The following is a 12,927-nucleotide window of genomic DNA, read 5'->3' as shown; positions in this document are numbered from 1 at the left end:
GTTAGCAAAGCAGAGTTGACGACGTATCCCCCTACATTCACTAAATACGTCGACTTCCTGTTCCTCTTATGTTTTATTATGTAGGTTTTTATCGGTCCCGTAGACCTTTCGAGGCCGGGACAAGAACCAAGACCAGGATCTGCTGGGGCGTGTCACTCGCTGTCTGCTGGGAGCAGCACTCAGCTAAGCTGGCGCCTGCAATCACGTAGAAAGAGGAAGTTAATATCAAAATAAAGGCATTGCATAGCTGTTTTAAGGGGGTGCAAGCGCTCTTCCCTGGTAAGAAAATAAATTTAGTGTCGGAATATTTTGTGTATTTTAATCGATGCTTTAGTTACACTGCGCAGGATGTCTTTGTATTGAATAAATTCCCGCTAGGCTTTTATTTTGAAGGTTTCCCAAGCAAATGAGTCGTGCGGTTTCTCGGAAAGTGATGTAATTCGCCAGACACCTTGCAGACCAAGACGGCGAGGACTCACGACTCAGGTGCGTGGACAAGGATGGTCGTCAGGAGAAGACCAACTTGTCTTAGCTTCTTTCTGACCAACTTGTCTTAGCTTCTTTCTGACCAACTTGTCTTAGCTTCTGACCGACTGGAGTCCCGCGTCCACCGCAGCGAGCATGAAGAAGCAACAGAGTCCCAGCAAGCGGCAGAAAGACTTGCCCCCGGCGGCGTGTTTGGGCGGCGGCGGCGAGGTGAGCGTCCAGCAACTCAATCAGCTTCTGTCTCACGGCAGCGGCGTCTACAGCCTCCCCAAGCAGCACTGCAACCACGTCTTCCCCAACATCTACGTCGGAAACGCGTGAGTCCACACTTACGTCACATTCTCAACACTTATGTCACATTCTCAACATTTATATCACATTCTCAACACTTACATCTCATTCTCAACATTTATATCACATTCTCAACACTTACATCTCATTCTCAACACTTACATCTCATTCTCAACATTTATATCACATTCTCAACACTTACATCTCATTCTCAACATTTATATCACATTCTCAACACTTACATCTCATTAGCAACACTTACATCACATTAATACTTATTACTATTTATATCACATTCTCAACACTTACATCACATTCTCAACACTTACGTCACATTCTCAACACTTACGTCACATTCTCAACATTTATATCACATTCTCAACACTTACATCACATTCTCAACACTTACGTCACATTCTCAACATTTATATCTCATTCTCAACATTTATATCACATTCTCAACATTTATGTCACATTCTCAACATTTATATCACATTCTCAACATTTATATCACATTCTCAACATTTATGTCACATTCTCAACATTTATGTCACATTCTCAACACTTACATCTCATTCTCAACACTTACATCTCATTCTCAACACTTATATCACATTCTCAACACTTACATCTCATTCTCAACATTTATATCACATTCTCAACACTTACATCTCATTCTCAACACTTACATCTCATTCTCAACACTTATATCACATTCTCAACACTTACATCTCATTCTCAACATTTATATCACATTCTCAACACTTACATCTCATTCTCAACACTTACATCTCATTCTCAACATTTATATCACATTCTCAACACTTACATCTCATTCTCAACATTTATATCACATTCTCAACACTTACATCTCATTAGCAACACTTACATCACATTAATACTTATTACTATTTATATCACATTCTCAACACTTACATCACATTCTCAACACTTACGTCACATTCTCAACACTTACGTCACATTCTCAACATTTATATCACATTCTCAACACTTACATCACATTCTCAACACTTACGTCACATTCTCAACATTTATATCTCATTCTCAACATTTATATCACATTCTCAACATTTATGTCACATTCTCAACATTTATATCACATTCTCAACATTTATATCACATTCTCAACATTTATGTCACATTCTCAACATTTATGTCACATTCTCAACATTTATATCACATTCTCAACATTTATGTCACATTCTCAACATTTATATCACATTCTCAACACTTACGTCACATTCTCAACATTTATATCACATTCTCAACACTTACATCTCATTCTCAACATTTATATCACATTCTCAACACTTACATCTCATTCTCAACACTTACATCTCATTCTCAACATTTATATCACATTCTCAACACTTACATCTCATTCTCAACATTTATATCACATTCTCAACACTTACATCTCATTAGCAACACTTACATCACATTAATACTTATTACTATTTATATCACATTCTCAACACTTACATCACATTCTCAACACTTACGTCACATTCTCAACACTTACGTCACATTCTCAACATTTATATCACATTCTCAACACTTACATCACATTCTCAACACTTACGTCACATTCTCAACATTTATATCACATTCTCAACACTTACATCTCATTCTCAACATTTATATCACATTCTCAACATTTATGTCACATTCTCAACATTTATATCACATTCTCAACATTTATATCACATTCTCAACATTTATGTCACATTCTCAACATTTATGTCACATTCTCAACATTTATATCACATTCTCAACATTTATGTCACATTCTCAACATTTATGTCACATTCTCAACACTTATGTCACATTCTCAACATTTATATCACATTCTCAACACTTACATCTCATTCTCAACATTTATATCACATTCTCAACACTTACATCTCATTCTCAACACTTACATCTCATTCTCAACATTTATATCACATTCTCAACACTTACATCTCATTCTCAACATTTATATCACATTCTCAACACTTACATCTCATTAGCAACACTTACATCACATTAATACTTATTACTATTTATATCACATTCTCAACACTTACGTCACATTCTCAACATTTATATCACATTCTCAACACTTACATCACATTCTCAACACTTACGTCACATTCTCAACATTTATATCACATTCTCAACACTTACATCACATTCTCAACACTTACGTCACATTCTCAACATTTATATCACATTCTCAACACTTACATCTCATTCTCAACATTTATATCACATTCTCAACATTTATGTCACATTCTCAACATTTATATCACATTCTCAACATTTATATCACATTCTCAACATTTATGTCACATTCTCAACATTTATGTCACATTCTCAACATTTATATCACATTCTCAACATTTATGTCACATTCTCAACATTTATGTCACATTCTCAACATTTATATCACATTCTCAACATTTATATCACATTCTCAACATTTATATCACATTCTCAACATTTATGTCACATTCTCAACACATCTCATTAGCAACACTTATATCTCATTCTCAACATTTATGTCACATTCTCAACATTTATGTCACATTCTCAACACATCTCATTAGCAACACTTATATCTCATTCTCAACACTTACATCTCATTCTCAACATTTATATCACATTCTCAACATTTATGTCACATTCTCAACATTTATGTCACATTCTCAACATTTATGTCACATTCTCAACATTTATATCACATTCTCAACATTTATGTCACATTCTCAACATTTATATCACATTCTCAACACTTACATCACATTCTCAACATTTATATCACATTCTCAACATTTATATCACATTCTCAACACTTACATCACATTCTCAACATTTATATCACATTCTCAACATTTATATCACATTCTCAACACTTACATCTCATTCTCACCATTTATATCACATTATTACTTGCTACTATTTATATCACATTACAGTGGCCAGTACTACTGTAATATTGTTGTGGCCTCGTCCAGTGGCCAGTACTACTGTAATATTGTTGTGGCCTCGTCCAGTGGCCAGTACTACTGTAATATTGTTGTGGCCTCGTCCAGTGGCCAGTACTACTGTAGTATTGTTGTGGCCTCGTCCAGTGGCCAGTACTACTGTAATATTGTTGTGGCCTCGTCCAGTGGCCAGTACTACTGTAATATTGTTGTGGCCTCGTCCAGTGGCCAGTACTACTGTAGTATTGTTGTGGCCTCGTCCAGTGGCCAGCACTACTGTAATATTGTTGTGGCCTCGTCCAGTGGCCAGCACTACTGTAATATTGTTGTGGCCTCGTCCAGTGGCCAGTACTACTGTAGTATTGTTGTGGCCTCGTCCAGTGGCCAGTACTACTGTAATATTGTTGTGGCCTCGTCCAGTGGCCAGTACTACTGTAATATTGTTGTGGCCTCGTCCAGTGGCCAGTACTACTGTAATATTGTTGTGGCCTCGTCCAGTGGCCAGTACTACTGTAGTATTGTTGTGGCCTCGTCCAGTGGCCAGTAGTACTGTAATATTGTTGTGGCCTCGTCCAGTGGCCAGTACTACTGTAGTATTGTTGTGGCCTCGTCCAGTGGCCAGTACTACTGTAATATTGTTGTGGCCTCGTCCAGTGGCCAGTACTACTGTAGTATTGTTGTGGCCTCGTCCAGTGGCCAGTACTACTGTAATATTGTTGTGGCCTCGTCCAGTGGCCAGTACTACTGTAATATTGTTGTGGCCTCGTCCAGTGGCCAGTACTACTGTAGTATTGTTGTGGCCTCGTCCAGTGGCCAGTACTACTGTAATATTGTTGTGGCCTCGTCCAGTGGCCAGTACTACTGTAATATTGTTGTGGCCTCGTCCAGTGGCCAGTACTACTGTAATATTGTTGTGGCCTCGTCCAGTGGCCAGTACTACTGTAGTATTGTTGTGGCCTCGTCCAGTGGCCAGTACTACTGTAATATTGTTGTGGCCTCGTCCAGTGGCCAGTACTACTGTAGTATTGTTGTGGCCTCGTCCAGTGGCCAGTACTACTGTAGTATTGTTGTGGCCTCGTCCAGTGGCCAGTACTACTGTAATATTGTTGTGGCCTCATCCAGTGGCCAGTACTACTGTAATATTTGTCTTTTTACTGCATTTCTGGGCTTGAAAATGTTCAATTTTGGGAAAAACTAATCAGGTAGAATGTTTTGTTACTGCTAACATAAAGCTAATGTTGTGTTGAAAGAGTTTAGCAGGGGGGTGTCCAAGGGCCACATAATGAAAGTATTGAATGAGGGGGCCTTTCTGATATTTGCTATATAAAGTCAGTGGGTCTCAACATTTTAGGTGTGACCCATTTGTTTATATTTACCCGATATTAAACAGTTTGGTATTTTTGGAAAGCTTGTTGAAAATGTTGTGTGGCAGTAAAACGGCTGATCAGACAAAACAGAAGTCATGGAAATGGAGCCACTAGCTGCACAAGCTAGCTCTCCCATCAGCTAAACCCACTCAATAACTCCACGGTGACGTTTTGTGAATTTACTGAGGAATTTGTGCAAGTGAAACAATACAAAAAGAATGCAATTGTAAGTTAATAATTCTAACACAGACACTTGTTAAGTGTGAGCATATTAGCTAATGCTAACAACGCTTGCTTGATTACATTACGATAGCAGGAACAAATACCTTATTTCCTTGAATTGCCGCCAGGTATATAGTATGCACCTGCCTAGAATTACTGCTGGGTCAAACTCGTTTCGCAAAAAATTTTTTTTATTAGCGCTTGTCTAGAATTTCCGCTGGGTCAAACTTGTTTTGCCAAATAATTAGCACATTTCTAGAATTTCCACCGGGTCAAACTCGTCACGTCACGAGTGACACTTCACCTGTCATCATTTTCAAAATGGAGGAGGCTGATTTCAATCATTTGAAATCGCATAAAGGTAAGAAGATTAAGAGCTATTCAGTAGGATTTAAGGTCCAAGCTATTGAATATGCTAAAAAGAAGAGTAAGCAGCTATGTTTTATTAATATACCGTAGCTGCGTGTGTCAAATATGAGTCATTCAATGACTCCCGCCTCCTGGTGGTAGAGGGCGCTAGTGATCCTTCTTGCGACTACTCGGCTGCAGAAGAAATGACAACAAGCAGCGATCGTTTATTTTTTCCTCTCGCTTGCACTTTTAACATGGAGGATTACATATCTAAAATAAAACAGTTTTCTAAACTGGACTTTCAATGGAAGCAGGAGGTAATAAAGGAAGATCTCCATCGAGACAGAGAGACTTTTAAAACTGAAGAAAGATAAGGAAGACTTCTATAAACAAGTTATCCATGCTTTTGATCAGAAGGAGCTGCGCATGGACTTCATTTATAAGTAAAGGTAAGACCATAATAATTTTTTAAAATTAAATGTGCTTTTCATGATGGTATCCTTACATCACACTCAAATTTATAAGCGCAGGCCTAAATTTACCGCATGACTTTGGTAAACGCCGGAGTGAGAAGAGGTTTTAAAATAATTAACGCCCTGGCGGCAATTCAAGGAAATACAGTATATTTGCAATATGGACATCAGCGAAGACAAATCTATAAACTACACACACCGTTTTATAAGCCACAGGGTTCAAAGTGCAGGAGAAATAGCAGCTTATAGTCGAGCGAGGTGTACTACATCTGTGTTTAGAAGGTTTTGTGGCTTTTATTCCTTTTATGACTTCCTGCATGATGTAGGAGTGCAGCAAGAGCCAGAGCATCAATCTGTCTGCCACCTTCCCCATCAATGTGTCCACTCTCAAGGAATTGACATCTCAGACTTCCTCATCACTCTCAAAGAATTGACATCTCAGACTTCCTCATCACTCTCAAGGAATTGACATCTCAGACTTCCTCATCACTCTCAAAGAATTGACATCTCAGACTTCCTCATCACTCTCAAGGAATTGACATCTCAGACTTCCTCATCACTCTCAAAGAATTGACATCTCAGACTTCCTCATCACTCTCAAGGAATTGACATCTCAGACTTCGTCATCACTCAGTCCTGGGCCAGCGTCTAAGAAGCACCTGCTTTACGAGTCCTTGGCTGCTTCCTTTCCTTCTAATTTGCTTGTCAGATCCCAAGCAGAACATGAAAGGTGGTTTAGACCTGCAGTGTCCCAAGTCCCACATGCGGAAGACAAAATAAAAACAGTCCGGGTTAGAACCTCGCACAAAAGAACTTTAAGGTGCAATTTCTTGGGGAGAAATGGAATGTGAATGCAGAAATCTGCAAGTCCAACTTAAACGCTAACATTGTAATGCTAGCAGTTAGAATGTGTCAAGTTAGCGTGTCGAGTACCAAGATATATGACTCTTGAGGTGTTCGACTGTAAAAGTGGCTAAAAAACCTAGCATGCTAATGATACCATGTAACATTGCTAATGTTAGCATCGTAACAGTTAGCATCTGTCAAGTACCAAGTTATATGACTAAGAGGTGTTTGGCTGTAAAGTTGTCTAAAAAGGTTAGCATGTTTACTTTAGCATGCTAACACTTAGCACGTGTGAAGTCTTTAGTTGTATGACTCTGAGCTGCCAGGCTGCAAAAGTTGCTTAAAAAAGTTAGCATGCTAATAGTTTTTATGTGTCAAATGCCAAGTCATATGACTCTGAGATTTTAGGCTGTAAAAAAGTTAGCACGTGTCAAGTAGCAAGTTATGAGTCTGGGGCGTTGGGCTGCGAAATTGTCTTAATAAAAGTTAATGCTGTCTGAAGCTGAGCCAATCAGTGACCAGGATACTTTGTGACTGTTTTGTCCTCATCTAGTGTCCAGTACTACTGTAGTATTTGTCTTTTTACTGCATTTCTGGGCTTGAAAATGCTCAATTTAGGGAACAACTAATCACATAAAATGTTGTGTTACTGCTAACATAAAGCTAATAGTTTAGCACAAGGGTGTCTAAACTGTTTCACCAAGGGCCACATCATGAAAAGTGTTGCAGGCAGGGGCCCGTTTCTTCATTTTTATTTTGTAAAAAAAAAAATAGTGAAAAGAGACATTATTTGGAAATACAAAACTTAGTTTGAGCTTTGTGTTGTGGGGACCAAGTGTTGTAATATTAGTTAGTAGGCAGGTGTCCAAAGTGTGGGGGACAAGTGTTGTAATATTAGTTAGTAGACAGGTGTCCAAAGTGTGGGGGACAAGTGTTTTAATATTAGTTAGTAGACAGGTGTCCAAAGTGTGGGGACAAGTGTTGTAATATTAGTTAGTAGACAGGTGTCCAAAGTGTGGGGGACAAGTGTTGTAATATTAGTTAGTAGGCAGGTGTCCAAAGTGTGGGGGACAAGTGTTGTAATAGTAGTTAGTAGACAGGTGTCCAAAGTGTGGGGGACAAGTGTTGTAATATTAGTTAGTAGGCAGGTGTCCAAAGTGTGGGGGACAAGTGTTGTAATATTAGTTAGTAGGCAGGTGTCCAAAGTGTGGGGGACAAGTGTTGTAATATTAGTTAGTAGACAGGTGTCCAAAGTGTGGGGGACAAGTGTTGTAATATTAGTTAGTAGACAGGTGTCCAAAGTGTGGGGGACAAGTGTTGTAATATTAGTTAGTAGGCGGGTGTCCAAAGTGTGGGGGACAAGTGTTGTAATATTAGTTAGTAGACAGGTGTCCAAAGTGTGGGGGACACGTGTTGTAATATTAGTTAGTAGGCGGGTGTCCAAAGTGTGGGGACAAGTGTTGTAATATTAGTTAGTAGACAGGTGTCCAAAGTGTGGGGGACAAGTGTTGTAATATTAGTTAGTAGACAGGTGTCCAAAGTGTGGGGGACAATTGTTGTAATATTAGTTAGTAGACAGGTGTCCAAAGTGTGGGGGACAAGTGTTGTAATATTAGTTAGTAGGCGGGTGTCCAAAGTGTGGGGACAAGTGTTGTAATATTAGTTAGTAGGCAGGTGACAGGTGAGCAGGAGCTTGCAGCTTGTCACCAGTCTGCAGCTGGAGTCTGCTGCATGTCCAGCAGGTGACAGGTGACAGGTGAGCAGGAGCTTGCAGCTTGTCATCAGTCTGCAGCTGGAGTCAGGCCAAGGAGTCTGCGCTCCATCTTCTGGCTACCACGCCTGCACTTTAGCACTCTGGCCGCTACAACACCAAGAAGTGTGGAAACAGCACTCTGGGTGTGTGGCAGGAAGGTGGTGTTGTGTTATTGATGGCCTGCCACCACCTTTGGGACCTCCTTCTGCTTACTGCACATCTACTTGTGTCCTGTGTGCTGGCCTCTCATACAGAGGACCTGTGCCAAGGTGCTGCAGTCCTTCAACAATTCTCCCAGAAATGAAACCTTCTCATTTGCATACCGAGTATTAGGGGTTTAACGGTTAGGGTATTTGTATTGAACCGTTAGGTACGAGGGTTTTGGTTCGGTTCGGAGGTGTACCGAACAAGTTCCACACGGACATATTAAGTAACACACCGCATGTTGTGTAAACAATGCACACCCAGGCACCATGAATTGATTAACGTGGACCCCGACTTAAACAAGTTGAAAAACTTATTGGTGTGTTAGCATTTAGTGGTCAGTTGTACAGAATATGTACTGTACTGTGCAATCTACTAATAATATGTACTGTACTGTGCAATCTACTAATAATATGTACTGTACTGTGCTATCTACTAATAATATGTACTGTACTGTGCAATCTACTAATAATATGTACTGTACTGTGCAAGATACTAATACAAGTTTCAATCAAGCAAAAAAACAACACACAGCATGCTAGTAGCGACCGGGCTATGATAGACTGACCACACCCCCTCTTTTCACCGGATATGTCCTCTTTTGTGGGGCTGTCCGGGTGGAGTTTCTTAAATGCCTCAAATGTCCGGCATTTTAAGTTAGGGTTGCGTGTATTTTCAATGTATGTTCAGGGTTAAGAAGGGCTTAAAAACAAAACAAACTGTGCTCAGCAACATTGGTGAGGGCGGGGCAGAGACAGAGAGCGAGAGAGTTATGATAAACGAGCATGTGTCGCCAGGCAATGCTTTTTAAACATAGATTTATCAGGTTTTATTTTTTACTATCTATAGCAGGGGTGTCAAAAGTGTGCCCCGGAGGCCATTTGTAGCCCACAGCTAATGTTTTAAAGGCCCATGGCACATTCTAAAAATACTATTAAAATAAACATAAACAAAAGTGAAATAAAAAAAAGGTTATAGGCTAAATGTAATTTAGAAAAAGTTGCAAAGTTGACTAATAAAACAAAGCTGTTCAAACTGTCATTGCTCAAAACATAATATTGAATCAAAATCAATGTTATTATGAATTATTGAGCTATCCAAGTTTCTGATTACTTCACATCAAATATTCCACTCAGAAAAATATATTTGGTGGAAGATTGTAGCTGAGATAGGCACCAGCGCCCCCCGCAACCCCACAAGAGAATAAGCCGTAGAAAATAGATGGAAGATTTAGCAATTTTGTAAAATAAATAACAAAAAAATGTATATTTGTTGTTTTCTTACTGTACTGAAAATGAACCAAACCGTGACCTCTGAACCCAGGTACGTACCGAACCGAAATGTTTGTGTACCGTTACACCTCTACCGAGTAGGGATGAACATTTGTTATCATCATCATTGTTATTATTGCGGCCATTTTAAATGTGCTTAAAAGTACTCATACTGAAATCTTTTAACCAAGTTTTATTTTTAACAAAAACCAACACAAGTTGTATAAACGTACCTTCAGTAGAAAGTTGAATGTGCAAATGAAAGCAACACAAGCATTACAAACTTAGTAATATAAAATAATTCTATAAATAAATGACAATAAATGTGAGAAATTTGCAAGATGGCACCTTGTGGACATAAGACGTAACTGCACTTTGTGTCCACATATGTGTACAAATAGTCCTCATGTAGGAGCTCTAGTCTTACAGTAGGACTGCAAAATAATAATGAAGATCATTTTGATCAATATTGAAATCAGGATTAATAATCATGATTATTGATTATGTTTGGTTATGAATGCAACATCATGTCATGAGGTTTATATCTCATAAAAATGCTCGAGATAAATGTTATCTATATATTTAAAGACATATATTTGTCTTTTTGTTCAGTAATAGTAACAGCACGTCAGATTTGTATTTATCTCCAGTTTTACATTTTCATAGAGGTATTTTTCAAGTTATGTACATGTACTAATGTGTGTACATGTACATGTACTAATGTGTGTACATGTACATGTACTAATGTGTGTACATGTACATGTACTAATGTGTGTACATGTACATGTACTACTGTGTGTACATGTACTAATGTGTGTACATGTACATGTACTACTGTGTGTACATATACATGTACTACTGTGTGTACATGTACTAATGTGTCTACATTTACATGTACTACTGTGTGTACATGTACACACAGTAGTACATGTACTACTGTGTGTACATGTACGACAGTGTGTACATTTAGATGTACTACTGTGTGTAGATGTGCTACTGTGTGTACATGTACGACAGTGTGTACATGTGCTACTGTGTGTACATGTACTACTGTGTGTACATGTACTACTGTGTGTACATGTAGATGTAGTACTGTGTGTACATGTACATGTAGCTGTAGTACTCTGTGTACATGTAGATATACTACTGTGTGTACATGTAGTACTGTGTGTACATGTAGATGTAGTACTCTGTGTACATGTAGATGTAGTACTCTGTGCCTATCCTGCACGCTGCACTCGTTTTGTGCCCTTTCTGTACTTGGCCACCTCCAACTACCAAACTTTGTCTAAAATCCATCTCCCAAAGGACTTCTGCAGCTGATGTTGTTTTTGTAAACATGAGGACTGCTTGTTGCCATGAAGCAGTGTGCAACTGATTGCTGATGGATGGATGGATGTATGGATGGATGGATGGATGGATGGATGGATGGATGAATGGATGGATGGATGGATGGATGGATGGATGGATGAATGGATGGATAAAGCAGTTGTACGGCTTAGTTGCCAAAGTATAAACGGAAGACAACAGCAGAGATTGTTAGAAAGCAGCACAAACACAGGCTTGGTTGAGTGGCAGCACATCCACTTTAATATCACTGCTGCTGACTCTCTCTCTTTTTACATCTTTTTTTCTTCTCTCCATCAATCAGCCTCTTTCACCTGCCTCCCAAAGCACTCCTCTGTTAATGTATGCCCCCCCCCCTCCCTGCAGGTTCGTGGCCCAGAATGCAATGCGTCTGCAGAAACTGGGCGTGACCCACGTGCTGAACATGGCGGAGGGCACCTCCTTCATGCACGTCAACACCAGCGCCGACTTCTACGCCGGCACCGGCATCGAGTACCACGGCATCAAGGCCAACGACACGGAGCACTTTGACCTCAGTGCCTTCTTTGAGGAGGGGGCCGACTTCATCGACAAGGCGCTCGCACACAACAACGGCAAAGGTGAGCACACCTCACACCACATCCAGATCAGTAACAAATAACAACAAATAACAAACAAAGGTGAGCACACGTCACACCCCATCCATAACAAACAACAAATAACAACAAATAACAAACAAAGGTGAGCACACGTCACACCCCATCCATAACAAACAACAAATAACAACAAATAACAAACAAAGGTGAGCACACGTCACACCACATCCATAACAAACAACAAATAACAACAAACAACAAACAAAGGTGAGCACACGTCACACCACATCCATAACAAACAACAAATAACAAATAACAAACAAAGGTGAGCACACGTCACACCCCATCCATATCAATAACAAATAACAAACAACAAATAACAACAAAAAACAACAAATAACAAACAAAGGTGAGCACACGTCACACCACATCCAGATCAATAACAAATAACATACAACAAATAACAACAAAAAACAACAAATAACAAAGGTGAGCACACGTCACACCCCATCCATATCAATAACAAATAACAATCAACAAATAACAACAAAAAACAACAAATAACAAACAAAGGTGAGCACACGTCACACCACATCTAGATCAATAACAAATAACAATCAACAAATAACAAACAAATAACAAACAAAGGTGAGCACACGTCACACCACATCCAGATCAATAACAAACAACAAATAACAACAAAAAACAACAAATAACAAACAAAGGTGAGCACACGTCACACCACATCCAG

General features: G+C 39.2%; 1 protein-coding gene across 5 annotated transcripts in view; it reads left to right on the top strand.

Moving 5' to 3' along the window:
* Positions 1-383: 383 nt before the first annotated feature.
* The window catches only part of LOC133558291 (dual specificity protein phosphatase 3-like), a 56,638-nt gene continuing 44,094 nt past the window's right edge, over positions 384-12,927 (top strand). For 2 of the 5 annotated variants that reach the window (XM_061909547.1, XM_061909550.1), the window contains exons 1-2: positions 436-803; positions 11,968-12,200. In XM_061909547.1, the coding sequence (XP_061765531.1) occupies positions 622-803; positions 11,968-12,200 (415 nt within the window). In that variant the 5' untranslated portion in view covers positions 436-621. Of the gene's footprint in view, positions 804-11,967; positions 12,201-12,927 lie in introns of all 5 variants that reach the window. The other 3 variants (XM_061909546.1, XM_061909548.1, XM_061909549.1) reach the window with 3 other exon arrangements.

Source organism: Nerophis ophidion, linkage group LG08, assembly GCF_033978795.1.
Source record: "Nerophis ophidion isolate RoL-2023_Sa linkage group LG08, RoL_Noph_v1.0, whole genome shotgun sequence".
NCBI lineage: Eukaryota > Metazoa > Chordata > Actinopteri > Syngnathiformes > Syngnathidae > Nerophis > Nerophis ophidion.
This window is presented reverse-complemented; position numbering and strand designations above follow the sequence as displayed.